Source organism: Saccopteryx bilineata, chromosome 3 (genome assembly GCF_036850765.1).
Source record: "Saccopteryx bilineata isolate mSacBil1 chromosome 3, mSacBil1_pri_phased_curated, whole genome shotgun sequence".
In the NCBI taxonomy this organism is placed as follows: Eukaryota; Metazoa; Chordata; class Mammalia; order Chiroptera; family Emballonuridae; genus Saccopteryx; species Saccopteryx bilineata.
Window position 1 is genome coordinate 248,628,700 of NC_089492.1, and position 20,483 is coordinate 248,649,182.

The 20,483-nt window shown below is 43.8% G+C and overlaps 1 protein-coding gene across 1 annotated transcript; it reads right to left on the minus strand.

The window, feature by feature from the left end:
• Nucleotides 1-159: 159 nt before the first annotated feature.
• Nucleotides 160-19,320, minus strand: CPT2 (carnitine palmitoyltransferase 2). Its single transcript, XM_066269157.1, has 5 exons — nt 19,043-19,320; nt 9,859-9,939; nt 7,546-7,652; nt 2,358-3,662; nt 160-797 (listed from the first exon to the last, which is right to left on the minus strand). The coding sequence occupies exons 1-5, from the start codon at nt 19,192-19,194 to the stop codon at nt 466-468; spliced, it is 1,977 nt and encodes a 658-aa protein (XP_066125254.1). The 5' UTR covers nt 19,195-19,320; the 3' UTR covers nt 160-465.
• Between the last annotated feature and the right edge of the window lie 1,163 nt (nt 19,321-20,483).

The following is a 20,483-nucleotide window of genomic DNA, read 5'->3' on the forward strand; positions in this document are numbered from 1 at the left end:
GGCTGTCCTAGAAGAAAGGCACCTTTATAAGGAGAATGAATCAGCATTTTCCACCATCACCAGACGAGCCAGGAGCCAGCAGGAACTTAACCTGAATTTACTGTTGGAAAGTTGTTTCTAGAGATTAGGAAATTAGGTAAAAACTCAAGAGGAGCCATATCCAACCAATAATCAAATTTTATTTCTGCTTCAACAATAAATATACCTGAGTTATTTTTCCAAATCCTACCTCCTGATCAAATATCCTTAACATTGGAATCTCACATTATCTTTAATGTGATCTGATTCTACTTGGAAATTATATGGTTAGCTTTAAAACTCCAGCTTAAAAATTCCAGCTTTACAGCACTAGCTGCTCAGGTACCTCATGATTAGTTCCATTAGTCACAGAATAGCACCTATTGGCTACACAGGCCTCAATTTTCATGTAAGTGAAGCGATGGAGGCTTATAACCTGCCCAGAAGCTAAGTTTTGATGGATTTGCCTTCCATGACATCAAACATGTCTTCTAAGGCCTTCTGCACACATTGGAGAAACTCCCGGACGTTGCGGCCTGGGTAGGAGGAGACATTGCAGCCTATCCAGTTGTCATGAACACGATAGGCAATGCCAAAGCCATCAGGGACCACAGGGGCAAAGCCACCGATGTTCACTGCTGGGCTGGTAAGCGTGCTTGTGGACAGGACGTTGTGGTTTATTTGCCCATATGCAGGGTCCAGGTACAGCTCAGGCAGGACAATCCCTTTGGCTGTTGCTAGGTACCGTAGAGCAAATAAGTGTCGGTCAAAGCCCTGGCCTGTCAAGAGACAAAACAAAAAACTAGTCTCAGAATCTCAGAGCCAAAAGCAACCTTAGTAAAACCTCCCACCCATGTAGGAGTCCCCTTCACAGCATCCTGGAGAGTGGAAGGAAAGTATGTCTATCTCTGCCTTACAACTCTAGCTCACTAACCTCTGGAGTAGTACCTTCTAGAATATTTTTTGATGGACTTTTTTTTTTTTAGATTTTATTTAGAGAGAAAGGGCGGAGGAGCAAGAAGCATCAACTCTCATATGTGCCCTGACCAGGCAAACCCAGGGTTTCAAACTGGCGACCTCAGTGTTCCAGGTTGATGCTTTATCCACTGCGCCACCACAGGTCAGGCCCTTCTAGAATATTTTTCAAGAAAAAGCTGTCAACAGCTGAGTTAAAAATGATCCTAAAATAAAAGCATGGTTTTAAAAAGTCTGAATCTAAATCAATTTAGTCAAACAGTCAAAAAATGTACATGAAGAGTTCTGGATTCAAAAACTAAGATAAAACCCAAAGTCCAAGTCAAGTGTAAAAGAGGAGTCAGTGGAACAAAACGGAAAGGTTCTTTTCATCTTTACCATTCACTTGCTGTGTACCTGGGCCAGTGGTTGCCTACCTATAAAATAAGTCAAGATAACACCAGAATGCCTTGGAGGTCCCTTTTAGTTCCAGGACTGCTGGCTGCATGAAGGAACTGGACTCTGTAATCTGGCAGGCCCTTTCTAGGTCTTTTTTTTTTTTTTTTTTTTTTTGGTATTTTTCTGAAGTTAGAAACGGGGAGGCAGTCAGACAGACTCCCGCATGCGCCCAACTGGGATCCACCCGGCATGCCCACCAGGGGGCAATGCTCTGCCCATCTGGGGCGTCACTCCGTTGCAACCAGAGCCACTCTAGTGCCTGGGGCAGAGGCCAAGAAGCCATCCTCAGCACCCGGGCCAACTTTTGCTCCAATGGAGCCTTGGCTGCGGGAGGGGAAGAGAGAGAGAGGAAGGAGAGGGGGAGGGGTGGAGAAGCAGATGGGCGCTTCTCCTGTGTGCCCTGGCAGGGAATCGAACCTGGGACTCCTGCACACCAGGCCAACGCTCTACCACTGAGCCAACTGGCCAGGGCTCTAGGTCTTGAGTTTTGCCACTAAGAGGCAAATAAGTATGACACTTAGATTTGGGAAGAGTTTCTTCTGAGATGACCTATTTATAGGGATCCTGCATGCTATACCTGAGGTGAGGTTAAGAGGGGCTGTGGGCTTAGAAATCCTAAATTGTCAAAACTGAGTCTAATGACCAATAAATAATAGAGATCATGTAACAGTTGAAAGTGACCTTCAATGAGGATCAAGTCAGATGCATTTCCCAATCACTGCCTAGGAAGAGAAAACATTCTGATCCCTAGCGGTTTGTTTGGCTGTTCAGACTATTCGGATAGAAAAAATATAATCATGTGGGAGCTGGCAGATGAATTAACCTTAGTAAAGGGGTAGAAATCAGATGTGGGGTAGAATATTACTGAGGCCTACCCCAGCACTGAGGGCAACAAGACCCAAGGGCATGCTCCCACCCTGTCTCACCCATTGCTGCTTCTTTGGTCAGCTGGCCATGGTATTTGGAGCACTCGACCATCATCTGCTGAAGTTCTCCAACACTGTGCTTGGAGGGCTCCCTGACAAAGGCCTCAGAGCACCTCTTTGTGAAGATGGAGGCAGGGCGGATGGTCTCGGTGCGGCCGTGCTTGAACGCTGCAGTGCTGCAGGACTCGTAGGTGGCCACTGTCTGCCCGTACTGCCGCAGAAAGGCCATCTGGAAGGCCAGCTGGGCTACCGAGTCAGGGCTCATCTTCCGCGTCTTCAAGAATTCTTTGCCTCCTCTATGAAACTGGATGAAGTCAATGGTGAGGGTTTTCATGGTGGCATCAAACTTTCCCTTAGCAGCACTAATGCCAGTCTTTATGGCATCATTCAGCTTGAAGTTGAGTTTCTGTACAGCAACAGAAGAGTCAGTGCTGGCTGGCTGGCTCCGCGGAGTGATGGCAGGGGCCTGAGTGCTGTCTTTAAACACTTCATTGATAAACCTGAGTATGGCAACACCATCACCCCAAGCATGCTCAAAGTGGACCGCGGCAGTGCCATCCTTGGCTATAATGAGGTTAAAGGATTTGTCAAACCAGCGGTTTGTGCCATCACCATGCAGCATGCTGTGGGACAAGTGCCCAAGGTCTTTAATGGGGAAGTCATCCAGGCAGAGACAGAACACAGCAGAGTCTACTTTTCTCAGGCTCTCTTCATTGCCGCTGCTCACCAGCTTCTGCCTGAGCTCTGCCCAGACATCGCGGTTCTCACTGGTCAGATACGCCAGTGGAAACTCAGGGGCAGGGCTACTGTCTGAGAGAATGTACTTCAGATGAGCCTGGATTTCAGAGGCGCTCACAATGTTTCCATCTCGATCCAGGACATCAAACACATAGAAATGTCCTTTTCTTAGGACCAGGAGATGTCTGGCCTTGTCATCAGTGAAGAGTTCATCCTGATTGGGTCTGGGTAAACGAGTTGAATTGAAAAGCCGAAAATACTGGGACATATCCAGTGGATATGCATTGACCAAGTAGGCACCATACCAAGACAGGGAGGAAGGCACAAAGCGTATAAGTCTCTTGAAGGTATCAGTGTCACTTTTGGCAGGGTTCAAGTGGAATACTTCTGGCTCTAAAAGGTTAGCCCGGAATGTCTTCAGAAACCGGATGGCAGAAACTGTCATGTTGGTTGCCCGGGTGAGCTGGTCATTATACTCAGACTGTGGGTCAGGGCTGAATGCTATAAATGGATTAAAGTTCAGGACAATGGAGTCTCGAGCAGTTAAGTACATATCAAACCAGGGGCCTAAAATATAAAAATAAAAAAGAACAATATAAAAATAAAATTTAAGAAAAAAATCAAGCATATGCAAAAGAAATGACATCAACCTCCAGAGGTAAAAATTTCCTGCTTATTTTTTTGCTCTGTAAGAATTCATGCTATATGATTAGGATTGTACACTAAATGGTCTTTTACATCTGACTTCTGTCACTCACAACAATGTTTCTGAGGTTCATTCATGCTGTAGCATGTATCAGTTCTTCATATCTTTTTATTGCTGAAGAACGTTCCATTATATAGATACAGAGCAGTTTTTGCTTATTCATTCATCAGTTGATGGACATTTGGGTTGTTTCCACTTTTTTGGTTATTATGAATAATGCTGGTATGTACAAATTTTGTGTGGATGTATATTCTCAGTTCTCTTGGGTACATAGCTAGGAGTGGAAATGCTAGGTCATGTGGTGAGTCTATTATTTTAACCTTTTGAGGAACTGTTAGGATATCTTCCAAAGTGGATGCCATTACCACCAGCAGTGTGCAAGCGTTCCAGCTGCCCCACATCCTCGGCAACATCTGTTATTGTTTGTCTTTTTGATTGGAGCCAGTTTGGTGGGTAACCATTGATATTTACTGCCTTTTCTTCCTCATTCTGCTTCCTTTCTTTATAATTAAAGGAATAAAATACAGTAACACCTCACATTCATGCTGGAACAGAATAGCTGTTCATTTTCATCCCATCTCCTTAGGTTTCCCTTGCTTTGGCTCCCTTCAGGGACAACATTCACACTTGACTATCTCCCTAACATGGGGGAAAGTCTTCACCATCATTCTGTGTAAGTACATTTGTGTGCTCCTTCTTTTAGGAAATGCTCAAAAAGCAATGAGAAATAACTATGAGTGTATGTGGACCATTCAAACTAGCTTTCTGCATTCCAGTGGATGTTTTGATTGTAAAAATGCCAAAAGTAGTATTTTATCAGAAAATGTGTCTTCAAAGGGAAGTTCCTACAAGATTAGCAAGCATGGATGAACTCTACTAACAAGGACCATTCTGCATTGAAGGAAATAATTTTCACATGTAAAGCAATGGGAACAGGATTAATGAACACAAATTTATCTATTATTCATTTGTCCATTTATTTCATTTCATTCCTTCAGAATCAGTGCTGAGAATCAGGCCCCTGTCCAGAAATACAGAAAGGAATAGGACATAGACTTTGATTTGGTTGAACTATGGAGACAAACAGAATTAGAACATAATGTAATATACTAAAATTGTAAGAGAAAAGACAAATTCGGGGGGGAGGGAGTGTGTGAAATATATTTGATGGAAAAAAATATGAATGTATGATTCTGATCCCTTAAGTAACATAATTTAAAGAGACATAAACCAATAAGGCGAAGAGAATGAAAGAAGAGTAAAGAGCAAATATTAGTAGTTGAAAAGCATTTAGGCAACTGGTAATGACTACAGCAGACTCAAGAAAGCCAACCCTAAACTGACAGCAGAGAAAACCAAGAAATAATATGAACCCCAGAGGGCTCAGGAATTGGCAGCTTAGACATATCTGATTGAAAAGCTATTTAATTAGACTCACATTCCTACATCCCCCCCACACACACACACACACACAGAGATACCCTCCCCACTCCAATAGAAGACTTGTTTTATTCTCCGGAAAGAATATAATGTGGGGCATGAATCTTAGTTGAGATCTCAAGCTTTCTTCCTTATCCCACTTCTACAAAACTAGTGACCAGGAAAACACCTACACCTTCTGGCAGTCTTCTGGAAGAGCCTTCTCTGGTAGCCTACCCCACAAAGACTAACATTAGGGACACCAAGGAAATGGTTTAGCCAGATCACATTACAGTGAAGCTGTGACTGGCAAGCCACACCCACACCCACAGTTTCCAACAGCTCTTTAGTATCTCATTCATTTCTACAACAACAGAGGATTATGAAGCAGCTGAAAAAAAGGGCAAAATAAACAAGAAAAAAGCAACCTGGAGACAAACTACAAAAAAAAGATGAATACTTAAAAAAAATTCCCAGATAAACTATTAAGGACATAAAAAGTTAAACATAAGAAAGTATAAAATAACATCACAGAATAGCAAAAGTTTGTAAGGGGAAAAAAACAAACCATCCCAATGTGCTACATGACTCAGTTGAGAACTGCATTTACATGCTCTTAATAGTGTAAATGCTAAACACTAAGCTAACCGAAATTACAAACAACTATACTGTGAGAAAGAGGGGATAGGAAACGGGCAAGTACACTTATATATGTGGTGGAGATGTCAGAGACTGCTAAATTCTCATCTTCTACAGTGAGGGGTCAATACATAATGCCTAAAAAAAGTTAAAATGCAGTAATATAAGTACATAATTTGAGAACAAGATATAGATCAAAAGAATCAGATAGTAGCAGAAAGTGAGAAGTGAGAAATTAGAAGTCAGGAAATTGCTGTTTTTCCTGACAAACCTGATATAACTATTTGATTTTAAACTATGTGCATGTATAGCTTTATAAAAAATATAAATTAAATGAAGTGCTGTGGAAACAGAAGTAGAAGCAACCAATTCTGAATGGAGAGGGGGAAGGACCGAAAGCTTTTATACAAAAAAATCCTCCTACCTGGGTCTTTTTTCTTTTTTTTTCCCCTTAGAGCATATAATTGGAATAAAATATTATACTAGTTTCAGGTGTACAATGTAATACTTCCATATTTGTTTGGGATATTGTGAAATTATCACCACAATAAGTCTAGTGAACATCACCACCACACAGTTACAAAATTTCTTTTTCATATGATACTATTGCACCTTACATCCCCATGACTTAACTTATTTTATAACTGAGAGTTTGTACCTTTTGACCCCCTTCAGCCATTTCATCAACCCCCAAACCCCACCTCTGGCAATCACCCTACCTGAGTCCTTTTTTTTTTTAACTTTTTTTTTTTTTTTGCATTTTTTCTGAAGCTGGAAACGGAGAGAGACAGTCAAGACAGACTCCCGCATGCGCCCAACCGGGATCCACCCGGCACGCCCACCAGGGGGCGACGCTCTGCCTACCAGGGGGCAATGCTCTGCCCCTCCGGGGCGTCGCTCTGTTGCGACCAGAGCCACTCTAGCGCCTGGGGCAGAGGCCAAGGAGCCATCCCCAGTGCCCGGGCCATCTTTGCTCCAATGGAGCCTTGGCTGCGGGAGGGGAAGAGAGAGACAGAGAGGAAGGAGAGGGGGAGGGGTGGAGAAGCAGATGGGCGCTTCTCCTGTGTGCCCTGGCCGGGAATCGAACCCGGGACCCCTGAACACCAGGCCGACGCTCTACCACTGAGCCAACCGGCCAGGGCCTTTTTTTTTTAACTTTTTATTGAATTTATTGGGGTGACACTGGTTAACAAAATTATAAAGGTTTTCAGATGCACAATAACCTGAGTCTTGAAGAATTTTCCAGGTAAAAAAATGGCAGTGGAAACAACATGGAAAAAAGGCACAGAAGTAAGAGATGAACAGATTGATTGAATGAGCTGTTCAGTTTTGTTGAAGCATGAAGTGTGTCAGAGAGAATGGGGAGAGAAAAGGCTGAAGAGGGCAGTTAGGCCAGACTGTGAAGGATCTAGAATCGTGCATCCTTTTCAGACAGAAACAATGGTTAGGTTCTGTCCTGATCCCATAAAGGAAGAAAGCCACTGCTCTTGAGCATGAGCTCCAGTCAACAAATTAGTGGAGGAGGAACTCACTCAAACTTAATGTTTACCTCAGGAAGAGCGGGTGACACATTCCTTCAATGCTGTCCCACCAAAAATATTTTTGAGATGAAAACAGGAGAGAGCTGCCTTACTTTTAATTATGGAGGGCTCTGCGAAACATTATACCCAGAACCAGCCCACCTACCTGAAATGTAGCTCGTATGTTTATTCTGCTTGTCCTGAGCAACCAGTTGCGTGTGCAGTTCTTTTCCAATACCATTTTCAAAACTCTTGCAAAATTCTTCTGTTTTCCTGAAATGCTCAAGAAAAGACAGAGTCAAATAATGGCAGAAAATACGTGATTTTTAGATTCATGGACAAAAATTCATACATAGAGCTTTGAGTCCCCAATAGTACATCCCTAGAACCTAGGACTAAGATCAGAAAGTACCTCTGATCAGAAGAACAAGAATAAATCTAGTGAATAAATCTAGGATATCTTTTTTAAATGATTGGGAAGATCAATAACTATCTCATAAAACTATCTATAATCTAGGAGGCAGGCAGACTGGCATGGAGAAAAGGGCATAAGCTTTGGGCTCAAAAGGAGCTCTGTAACTTTCAAACTGTATGACCTTAAACAAGTTACTTGATCTGAGTTTCAGTTTCTTCATGTGTAAAATAGAGATAATATACCACCTTATAAGATTAAAAAATATTTACAAAGCTAAGAATTTAAGATAGTTTGAAACAGCTATTAAATTACTACCACATCAAGAGAAGCAACAAGTGCCTGACCAGGGGGCGGCATAGTGGATAGAGCGTCGACCTGAGATGCTCAGGACCGAGGTTTGAAACCCTGGGCTCACCAGCTTGAGCACGTGGTCACCGGCTTGAGTGTGGGATCACAGACATGACCTCATGGTAGCTGGGTTGAGCCCATGTTCGCTGGTTTGAGCAAGGGGTCACTGGCTTGGCTGTAACCCCACAGTCAAGGCACATATGAGAAAGCAATCAATGAACAACTAAGGTGCTGCAACAAGTTGATCCTTCTCATCCCTCTCCCTGTCTCTCTCTCTTTCACTTAAAAAAAAAAAGAAGAAGAGAGAGAAGCAACAAGTGACTATTAAGAAATATTTAAAAGTAGAGGACTATGAATAGTTCATCAATGTTTTTCTATCACTGTCCAGTGAAGGATTCTGTGATTTTAATGACAATGCCAGTTATCTGCACAAAAAATTCCCATCATAGAAAAAGAGTACTACACGAGGATGTATGAATTTAATGCAACCCACTTTTGACAATATCCAGTATTATAATATTTTCCAATTCCATGCTGTATCAGTTCCCTAGAACTACCATAACAAAGTATCACAAACTGGGTAGCTTAAAACAACAGGAGGCTAGAAGTACAAAATCAAGGTACTGACAGGACCATATTCTCTCTGAAGACTCCAGGGGAGAATCTATTCTATCCCTTCCTCTTAGCTTTTGGTGTTAACAGCTATGCTCGACATTCCTTGGCTTACTGAGGCACTCCAATATAATGGTTATTTCTGTGTCTCTTCTTCTTATAAGGATACCAATCACATTGGATTAAGGACCAATATGATCTCATTTTCACTAATTACATCTGTAACGACCTTACTTCTAAATAAGGTCACATACTGAGGTTCCAAAAAGAGCACAAATTTGGGGGCACACAAGCCCCCCAGTAGACATGCACACCAAGCACACTCTGGTCTGCGATGTACTCTCCTCAATGAATCCCCCACACTAGGAGCACAAGTCTTCTGCAAATGACCAGTACCAGCTGGCCTCCCAGGTACGCCTGCCAAGATACAGTGCAAATCTGGCATTCTGGCTTAAAAACCATCACCTGTTGAGTCTGGTTAGAGAGATCTGATCAGCCCTTTTGAGTAAAAAATCTTATTTCCTGAATCTGTAAATGTACAGACTAAGTCCCAAGTTCCTAAGCCCTGGCCGGTTGGCTCAGCGGTAGAGCGTCAGCCTGGCGTGCGGGGGACCCGGGTTCGATTCCCGGCCAGGGCACATAGGAGAAGTGCCCATTTGCTTCTCCACCACCCCCCCTCCTTCTTCTCTGTCTCTCTCTTCCCCTCCCGCAGCCGAGGCTCCATTGGAGCAAAGATGGCCCGGGCGCTGGGGATGGCTCCTTGGCTTCTGCCCCAGGAGCTAGAGTGGCTCTGGTCGCAGCAGAGCGACACCCCGGAGGGGCAGAGCATCGCCCCCTGGTGGGCAGAGCGTTGCCCCTGGTGGGCGTGCCGGGTGGATCCCGGTTGGGCGCATGCGGGAGTCTGTCTGACTGTCTCTCCCTGTTTCTAGCTTCAGAAAAATACAAAAAAATAAAAATAAAATAAAAATAAAATAAAATAAAAAAGTCCCAAGTTCCTAGAGACCCAATCAAATCACAGAAACTTCTTGAAGCTCAGTCTACCATTACTTGTCAGTTTCTCTTGACCCAACCAACCCTGGTCATACAGGGTTCTCAGCATTTTACCTGAACTTCCCATCATCCAAGAGAGGCTTCTGTGCACTGAGGTATCTCCTAATAGTGTCTTCTAGTTTGGGAACCGGTAGCCTGAGGAGAAAGCAAAGTCAATGTCAGGGTGACAATATGTGAAACAGGTTAATTAGCTACCCAACCCAGACTAATAAACTAATTACTGGATAATTTCCTTCCCAAAAATACCAACAATGGGAAACCACAGACAAATCAATGGATTTACTAATATAAATATTAATAGTAAATTATTTTTAATTAAAATAATTTTTTAAATTATGAATTTCATAAGCTAAATTAGTAAATATATAATAGATTCAAAATGATAAAGTGGAAGCTGCCCAAAGTCTTCTTGATTCCTGATCACAATTATAATACCTGTGCTAGCCCTATACTGGCACTGATTTGAATTCTACTCTTTTGAAAAACTGCATTTTCCTCCCCTGAGATTAAAAAATAAGTTCTATTTTAAAATTTTCTGTGGACTGGACAACAGAGATTCATACAGAAGTGAAACACAAATCTGTCCAAGGGCCAGCCAAATATGGGGTCAGCCATCAAGCCAGGCCCAGCCACCAGGAGTCCTGAGGAAGAACCAGATCTTCCTATGTGCTACTTATTCACCATGCTCTACCAGTAGCTCCCCAATGACAACTGTTGTGATGAAGTTACTGGTCCATACTGAGACTAAAACACATGGACAGTATGGCGAGGTGTGCTTTCATGTCAATGATTTTACTGAAAGATCTATCCCCTAGTACCAAAACTTAATCAGAATTAGTTAAGTTACCTCTGCTAACTCAAATGAACGCTGATGCATTCAAATGATCTAAATATGGCAGCCATTTAGGAAAATTGGAAAGCTATCCATAAAATATAATTTAAACATTACTATAAGATATACTGTAGTTTTTCAGTTTATTTTTAAAGTATGTTTATCCAAAAAATGATGTAAAATGTAAATCTGAATTATTTATAGCCATTATAAACTTGGGCTGCACTGAGTAACCATTCATAACTGTATAAGAATTTTTTTCATGGATACAAAAACCATCTGTTTTCTATAAAAAATATTAACGATAACATAATGAGTATGCCAAACTTACCAGGTCTATATTTTTGCCTTATATAAAATATCTTCAATGTAAATGCCAAATAGCAATACAGTACACATGACCAGATTATCTAATACTTGGCAGACAATGGCCATGGTTAAGAAGTTACCAGTTCACAGTGAAATGAAAAAAAACAAAAACCCTAAACCCAGGAACAGAACAGTGAGCTTTTCACAAAGCTAAATTTGCTTAGTTTAGAAGTCTGTCCTTAAGGCCAAGATTGTCTTTTTTTTTTTTTAATGACGGAGGTGGGGGGGGGGGGTGAGTCATTAAGAAATAGTGTTGCCTAACCAGGCGGTGAAACAGCAGATAGAGCATCAGACTGGGACACAGAGGAGCCAGGTTCGAAACCTCAAGGTCACCAGCTTGAACACAGACAACACGAACTCATCAGCTTGAGTGCAGGGTCGCTGGCTTGAGCATGGGATCATAGACATGACCTTACAGTCGCTGGCTTGAGCCGAAAGGTTGCTGGCTTGAAGCACAAGGTCACTGGTTTGAGCAAGGGGTCACTCACTCTGCTGTCAAGGCACATGAGAAAGCAATCAATGAACCACTAAGATGCTGCAACAAAGAACTGATGCTTCTCATCTCTCTCCTTTCCTGTCTATCTGTCCCTATCTGTCCCTTTCTCTGTCACACACATACAAAGTAAGAAAGAATGTTGATAACTATTTCCCCCCATAACTTTAATGATCTCTGAAGTCTAAAGGTATAAGGACTACTGACACAGTAGAAAGAATGACATTTAGAATCAGACCTGGGCTTAAGTCCCAGCTCTGCTATTTAATTTCTAATTATATGGTTAGAGGCAGCAAATTACTTGATGTTCCTCAGACTCCCTTTCTGATCTATGAGTTGGAGAAAACTTCCCCACAGAGAGATATGAAATCCTATCTGTCAAGTTCCAGCCCCACCTAGCACAAGTTAATCACTAACGTATCTAGTATACTAGTATACACAGAGGTAAAGTTCACAGCCTTCGGAATTTCACAGATCTGGGTTTACATCCTAGATTCTGTCACTATCCAAGTGATCCTAGGAAAATTTCTTCTCTCTGGTCCCCTTTTCTCCATTTTTTAAACAATAGTTCACCAGACTATTATGAGAATTAAATGAAATTTTATTTATACCTGTATATATAAAAATATGTATTTTTATATACCATATATATATAAACTTAGAAAGGTATCTGACATATAGTAAGCATTAAAAACGCTAAATGTATATTTATAGACCTCCAGATAACTATCCATATCTATACATAGCTCATTCTATCTCCTTCCATTTCCCTCCTAGTTTCCTGCTTCCCTATTTCAACACCTTACACCTCATGCACAAAGCTTATCCACTACTATTTCCCTTCATCTGCTCAACAACATCCAGTTTGGCCTCATGTAACTATTATTCTTCACTAGCCACTTCCACCATACCTTAGAATCCCCATTCTGTTCTGAAAGTTTTGCTCTATAACTTCTCTGGTACTTTGCCTACCTCCTTACCTCTCTTAAAATCTGACTACAGTCAGCCTTCTGTATCTGCGGGTTGCACATCTGTGGATTCAACCAATTGCAGAGTGAAAATATTTGGGGGAAAAAAAGTCACGTTGTTGCTGACGTGTACTATGTAGTTAGCCCTACAATGGTTGCACATCTGTACTGAACATGTACAGACATTTTTTTCTTGTCTTTATTCCCTAAACCATCCAGTATAACAAATATTTACATATCACTTACATTGTATTAGGTATTATAAGTAATCTAGAGATCATTTAAAGTATACAGGAGGATGTGTATAGGTTATGCACAAACACTATGCCATTTTACATAAAGGACTTGCACATCTGTGGATTTTGGTATTTGTGGGGAGTCCTGGTACTAATCTCCTCTGGATGCCAAGAGACAACTGTATTCTGAAAATACCACTGCTTTCAAATTTCTCTCCAAAGAAAGCCACTCTGCAAATTCTAGAATGGGCTAGCATCCTCCCTACCCCCACCACCTGACAAACAACATTAAACAGGTTTCTTTCCTCTCAAAACCAACTACCACCTTCTCCGCATCCTCATCCGTTATTCACTCCAAGGGTAGTGGGTTTAGTAAACCAGCTCTCTGCTGGCAGGGGGTGAAGCCATAAGTTGTAGCATTTAACAATTACTGTAAAACTCCCACCAGGCCAGTTTCAAGCTACTAACATGCCACTGAAGATGGAGCGGGAAAGAACTGCAGAGTTGGCTCTCATGGTTGTGCTAATGAGTAGAGGGGAATTCACTTATTAGGAGTCTTCTTCTGAAACCTCTTCTCTGACCTCCACTGACACACAGGCCAGCACTGAATAGGTACTTAATAAATGTATGTCAAATGAATTAGTTGATTACTCCTTCCTTTAACCCACTACCCATCCTAGGACCCTAAATTCCTCTGTATCACACTTAGTGGTATTTGTGTATTTATGTCCTTTTCCCCCATCTGACTATAGGTTGTGATATCCTTAAAGGATGTAGAAGACGAGGTAGAAGATGAGTTAGAAATTCTCTCCTCCCACCCTGCTGGTTTCAACATCTGAGTCACTTTTATGTCCTCTTGCCCTAAAAGTGCACATTTTCGCAAAACTGGGGCCTCTGCTCTCTTCTGACTAATTACTTTTTATCAACCATTTTCAACTGGTGTGCCGCAAGAATTTTTTATTTATTTTTATTTTTTTGTGTGACAGAGACAAAGAGACAGATGAGAAGGGAGAGACAGGGAGAGAGATGAGAAGCATCAATTCTTCGTAGTGGCACCTTAGTTGTTCATTGACTGCTTTCTCATATGTGCCTTGACCAGGGGGCTCCAGCAGAGCCAGTGACCCCTTGCTCAAGCCAGCGACCTTGGGCTCAAGCTGGTGAGCTTTATGCAAACCAGATGAGCCTGCGCTCAAGCCAATGACTTCGGGGTTTTGAACCTGGGTGCTCAGTGTCCCAGGCCGATGCTCTATCCACTATACTACTGCCTGGTCAGGCCGCAAATATTTTTAAAACATGCAATATCTGACTATTTAGTCAGGGACACTGACCTCTTTTCCCTTACACTGTCAAAAAAGTGAAAACCGGCCCTGGCCGGTTGGCTCAGCTGTAGAGCGTCGGCCTGGCGTGCGGGGGACCCGGGTTCGATTCCCGGCCAGGGCACATAGGAGAAGCGCCCATTTGCTTCTCCACCCCCCCCTTCCTCTCTGTCTCTCTCTTCCCCTCCCGCAGCCAAGGCTCCATTGGAGCAAAGATGGCCCGGGCGCTGGGGATGGCTCTTTGGCCTCTGCCCCAGGCACTAGAGTGGCTCTGGTCTCAGCAGAGCGACGCCCCGGAGGGGCAGAGCATCGCCCCTGGTGGGCATGCTGGGTGGATCCCAGTCGGGCGCATGCCGGAGTCTGTCTGACTGTCTCTCCCCGTTTCCAGCTTTCAAGTGTGAATGAATCAAAACTATACCTACTTTTTTTCTGTCAGATCGGCAAAGTATATGTATATATACATATATATATATATATATTTTTTTTTTTTTGGTGTGCCACAGAATTTTACTAATTAGTTTATGTGTGCATGAAATGAAAAAGGTTAAAAATTGCTGCTTTATATGGTAACTTTTGTTACAAATATGATGAACAAGTTCTCTAGAATTCAAAGGTGAAGCCAGAGTTACCAAGGTGTGAAGGATAACATGTAGTAACAGTAATGTTCTGGGCCCCAAAGGTTTGCCCTTCAGATAGACTGTCTTAATTTAACATCTATGATGACTTGATCACAGTAACAATATTGTGTAAAAATACAAAAGAATTTTTAGCTGTGCTTTTTAAAAATTTGATTTTAGAGAAAGGGAGAGTAGAGAGAAACTGATTTGTTGTTCCACTTATTTATGCATTCATTGTTTTTTTTTAGAGAGAGACAGAGAGTAAGAGAGGGAGAGGGAGAAGAGAGGAGAAAGGAAAGAGAGTGAGAAAGGGAGAGAGTGAGAAGGGAGAGAGCGAGTAACATCAACTCAATGTTTCCCTTAGTTGTACATTGACTGCTTCTTCTCTGTGCCTTGACTGGAAATTGAACCAGCAACCTAGGGGTAAAGACAACCACAGGCTCAAGGTGGAGACCTTGGGATAGTGTGAGTGGCCCCAGGGTTGAGCTGGTGACCTCGGGCTTCCAACTGGCAACCTTAGCATTTCAGGTTAATGCTCTATCCACTGTGCCACCACTGGTCAGGACATTGGTTGATTTTTTTATTTTATTTTATTTTATTTTATTTTATTTTATTTATTTATGAGAGAGAGAGAGAGAGAGAGTAAGAAAGAGAGGAAAGGCAAGAGATGAGAAGCAATAACTCATAGTTGCATCACTTAAGTTGCTCATTAATTGCTTTTCATATGTGCCTTGACCAGGAAGCTCAAGCTGAGTCAGTAACCCCTTGCTCAATCAATCCAGCAACTTTGGGATTATGTTGATGATCCCACGCCAAGCCAGCAACCCCACGCTCAAGCTGTTGAGCCCGTGCTCAAGCTGGTGACTTTGGGGCTTTGAATCTGGGACCTCAGCATCCCAGGTTGACACTCTATCCGCTGCACCACCACTAATGAAGCCATTGGTTGATTCCCATACGTGCTCTGACTAGGGATCAAACCCACAACCTTTGTGTATCAGCACGACACTCTAACCAACTGTGCTACCCGGCCAGGGCTAACTGTATTCTTGCAGAAAGAATTTTTATCTACTGAGTACTTTCTATGTACCAGACTTTGTAGTAAGTGCTTTATATCAGAGTATTTAATTCAAACAATCCTAAAACAAAGATTATATTATCAATCCCAATTTATGGATAGAGGACTTGTTCACAATCATGCAGGTGGAGCTGGACTAAAAACCAGATCTGTCTGATTCCTGTCTCATGACCTTAACCATCTTAAAATGATGCTTTTCTACTTATACACTACAACCGAACTACCTGTTTATCATCAAATCTCCCCTACTACATGGTAAGCTCCTCACCATGACTTTGGTCTCCAAATCCATATCAATTTTCATCAGATTAATTATGTGAATGAGTAGATCAGGCTGATCCACCCTTTGTCTCCTCAGAACTTAGTTTTGTATTGTGAAATTAACTGTTCAGTATATATAAACATAGCCCTTAAAAGATAACACCTAACTGAATTGTACATCTAAAAATGGTAAATTTAGTATTATGTGTATTTCACCACACTAAAAAAAAAATAGCCAAAAAAAGAAATCTAAAAAACAAGTAAATGATAGCACAAAGATTCCTAGAAAAAAATAGGTCCAATGCCACTTGGTCAATAGGCAGCAGTGATAAAAGAATAAGAGGAGGGAGGGAGATCGTTGGAGCACCTAACACAACGGGATCAACCTTACCAACTAATCAGAATAGTTCCCTATTATAGGCATCTAATCTCACTCTATTGCCACAATAGCCCGATAAAGTGTGTGTTCCATTCCTACCTTACCTGTAAGAGCTGTGGCTCAAAGAAGTTAACTGAACTGCCTGAGGTTATACAGTGTAAGATCCAGACTCTGAAGCCAAGTTCTACCAGACTTGAAAGCCAGGGCTCTCCACCAAGTGAAGCAACAAAATCAGTGTCAAAGATAACACATTTTACCAGTCTAGAAGCTCAGAAATAAAAGGAATCTCAATATATCTAAACTCCACTTTACAGCTGAAGTAATGAAGGCCTTGGGGGGAATCCCTGTCTGAAGTTACACATGTGTGATGACTAAGTGCTACTGTTTGTAGGTTCAAATTCCCACAGATTTTTGTACTATGGGTTGGAGGAAATCATAGTGAATATTCTTCCCAGCTTTCCAATTCTAATATGGAGAAAATCCCTCTGATCTTAAACCTAGGTGGAGCCCAGTCGTGCACGAAAGTCCAGGGCTTTGTGCAGCTGGGCTTGGCAAATACAGACAGTTTCTGTCATTCTTCACCTTTCCCCCACATACAGGCTCAGCTCACACACAGGCAATCAAGGAGGAGGCAGGCTTGTCCTTTACCTCCTGCCAAATTTAAACGATGAGCTTGGGGCTGAATATTCTTTTTAATTTTTTTTCCCCCCAAAGCTGGAAACGGGGAGGCAGTCAGATAGACTCCCGCATGCGCCCGACCGGGATCCACCCGGCATGCCCACCAGGGGGCGATGCTCTGCCCATCTGGGGCATCGCTCTGTTGCATCCAGAGCCACTCTAGCACCTGAGGCAGAGGCCACAGAGCCATCCCCAGTGCCCGGGCCATCTTTGCTCCAATGGAGCCTTGGCTGCGGGAGGGGAAGAGAGAGACAGAGAGGAAGGAGAGGGGAGGGGTAGAGAAGCAGATGGGCGCTTCTCCTGTGTGCCCTGGCCGGGAATCGAACCCGGGACTCCTGCAAGCCAGGCCAACGCTCTACCACTGAGCCAACCGGCCAGGGCCTTTTTAATTTGTTTTGATGTCTTCACTCTGTCATTTCACAAGAATCACCTTGATTGGTTTTAGTGAGAGCACGGGGAAAAGGAGAAATGACAATGAGTTCAGGGGTTCCTGGATGTGAAGAAACATAGCAACCTAGTAGTTGGGAGTGATGCTGTGATATAATCTTTGTTCTATTCATGGGGTGGGGAGTGCTGGCCTCCAGCCACTGGACTGGGAGATTCCTGATGGCAGTTTGGAGAGAAAGAGAGAAGAATCTTTAAGACAAATTTGGAATGTTTCACCAGGAACTTAACTGGCGAGTAAAGAAGGTGAAGGAAATTGGGTAAATTTTTAATATTGGAGATCTGGCAGCTCTGATGAAAGTTGGGAGTTAGGAGGCTGGGGAAACTGGAAACTGCATTAAAGAAAATACCGGGTGAAGGAAAGGGGGCAAGAAAGATTTATTGGGACTGCTTTCATAGGGGAAGGAGACTCCAGGGGAAATGTTTTAGAAGGTGTATGTGGATGGTGGCCTATGGTGAGAATAGACAGGATTTGGGTGGGCTCTGAATCTAATCTGAGTAAGAGTTTGGGAGTGGCTGGAGAGCTCAGTTGGTTAGAGCATCATCCAGAAGCGCAGTTCACAGTTCAATCCCTGGTCACGACACATACAGAAACAAATGAATGTTCCTATCTCTCTCTCTCTCTAATCAATAAAATAAGCATTAAAAAAAAAAAAGTCTGTCTGGGATAAGTATTGAGGGTGGTGCCTAGATGTCTGTAAGGGTGGGCTGAGGTTGCAGGGGGTACTGTGGTTGTTAAGGAGGATATTCTAGCAGGGGTCCCCAAACTTTTTACACAGGGGGCCAGTTCACTGTCCCTCAGATGGCTGGAGGGCCACCACATACAGTGCTCCTCTCACTGACCACCAATGAAAGAGGTGCCCCTTCCGGAAGTGCAGCGGGGGCCGGGATAAATGGCCTCAGGGGGCTAGTTTGGGGACGCCTGTAGGGGGAGTGTTGAGGAAGGTTTAATAGTGGTAAAAGGTTTTCAGGTGAAGACTGGTCTTAGAATGTTGAGGACTTGGGGGAAAGTAAGATGAACGCTTGAATGTGCTTAGGGGACTGATGGAGGTGCTAAATGAGCAGAGTATTGTTGGCATGGGGGTGGGCTGAGGGTTCTGGGTAACAGTGATGAAGAAGATGGGGTGCTGGGAGAAGTTGAGGGAGGATAACTATTATGTCTCAGGAATTGGCCCATCTAGATTCTGGGCAGAAATGTGGGACTGTCATGAAAGTACTCCAGGGAATACCTGAAAGTGGAAGCGTTAGAATGGTTTTGGAGATATTCAGGTTGGTATTTTTCAAGAAAATATGTGAGGCACTCTGAGGATATCTGGTTGGAAGGTGGGTTACTGGACAGAGAGTTTGAGAAGGGTTCAAGATGGAGAATTTGAAAGGGCAATGGGCCATCCTAGAACAAAATTTGCGCGTTGTGAGGTTCCTGTGCCAAGAGATTCTGAAAGTCACAGGATTTCCAGATTGGGGGATGTGGCAGCAGCGGGTTCAGCAGAAGAGTCGTGAGTGACTGAAGTGAGGTTGGGGCCGATCCTGGGCGGATAGTGGGCGGCTGGGACCGGGAGGCCGGGCTCACCTGGGCAGGCTGTCCTGGTAGTGCATAGTGGGCACGACGCTGCGCTGCAGGTACTGGCCCGGCCCGGAGTCTGCGCTCAGGGGCCGACGCGGGGCTCCTGAGCCCACGGCAGGGCCCCGGGGCCAGGCGCGTAGCAGCAGGCGGGCCGCCATAGTCCGGGAGGCTGCGGCAGCAGAAGGTGGAGTACGCCGAGTTTTGTAGTTCAGAGACTAGCGCCCCTCCCGGCCTCAGGACCGGGACGCTGCGCCAGGGACTCCAGCCCCCGCCGCCCCGCCCCGAGAGCCACTTCCGGCCCCGCCCATGGGAGGCTCCGCCGCAGCCGCCCCGCCCACCACCCGCAGGGCTCTGAGGATCCAGCCTACTCACTGCCGGGCTGGGAGGGCTGTCCCTTTCCGGTTATCCTGGCGCCGGTTCCGTCCTTCAGGCGGCGGGAAAGCAAACTCCGAAAGCCCTCGCTTCTCTTTGTTTGGAAAAAGATAGAAACTGGAGCTGAAGGAGAAGAAAAGCCGAAAATAGCTTTTGGAATCTGATAAAGTGTGATCTGAGCTCTGCCCCTGAGATATCGCGGGCAAAATGTTAAACCTCTATTTCCTCATCTGAGAAATAGAGATCATGATTGTTCAGCGTCCCACCCACAATCCTAGATGTGAACTGAGGCTGTAGGCAGTAATCGGTGGCGGTGAAGCCAGTAACCAAGGCCACCATCACAGCAGCCTGGCCCATGCAGGTTCTCATTGGCTTCGGACAGAGGGTAATGAAACAACAGAGCCACAAACTGGTGGGCCATCATCTTTAATCCTAGCTTGCACCCGGTGACAAGTAAAAACACACACTGGGCTCCAAAACCCACTCATTAAGTGCTCACAAAGCTACTGACTTATCCGAGTTTCCTAGAATCAAAGGTGTCTACCTCACCAGCTTTATTCTCTGTTCTCTATCTCCTTCCTTCTCTATATACAAACTGCACAAACTGGCTTCTCCTTCAACACTCGGCCATCTTGGCTGCTTCTCCTCTCCTTCATGTGGCCTTTCTCTGCTCTCCTCTCTGCTCTTTAATGCTAATCTCAGGAACCACCGAGAGAGCAAGCTCCCGGTCTGCCCCACTTTATAGTGTAGAAATCAAAACCTTTAATCCAATATACAAAATAGGGAAGTCTCTAATATAAAGTCACTTATCTGAGGCATGATGGAATTGCACCACCCCAAATTAAAAAGGGTGGGAAAGGCTTAGTCCTAAAACCAAGCCCCAGGCTAAAAGGATCCTGCCTGCCCACAGCCCAGCCCCAACACGCATTAATATCACCTAGGCGACGGACTTCCACGTGGGCAGCACCATCTTTAACAAAGTGAGCGTAATATATTTTATCTGCCCAACAGTGGCCGAACCGTTACGTTTACCCAGCGGAAGATGTCTGACAGGGTGAAGGCCACAATGCAGCCC

Excerpts from the sequence above, each read along its gene's own strand:
- CPT2 (XM_066269157.1), bottom strand. The coding sequence starts at position 19,194 with ATGGCGGCCCGCCTGCTGCTACGCGCCTGGCCCCGGGGCCCTGCCGTG. Across the intron at positions 3,663-7,545 it reads ACATACGAGCTACATTTCAG|GCCCCTGGTTTGATATGTAC; the intron begins GTAGGTGGGCTG and ends TTTATATTTTAG. Across the intron at positions 798-2,357 it reads GACCAAAGAAGCAGCAATGG|GCCAGGGCTTTGACCGACAC; the intron begins GTGAGACAGGGT and ends GTCTCTTGACAG.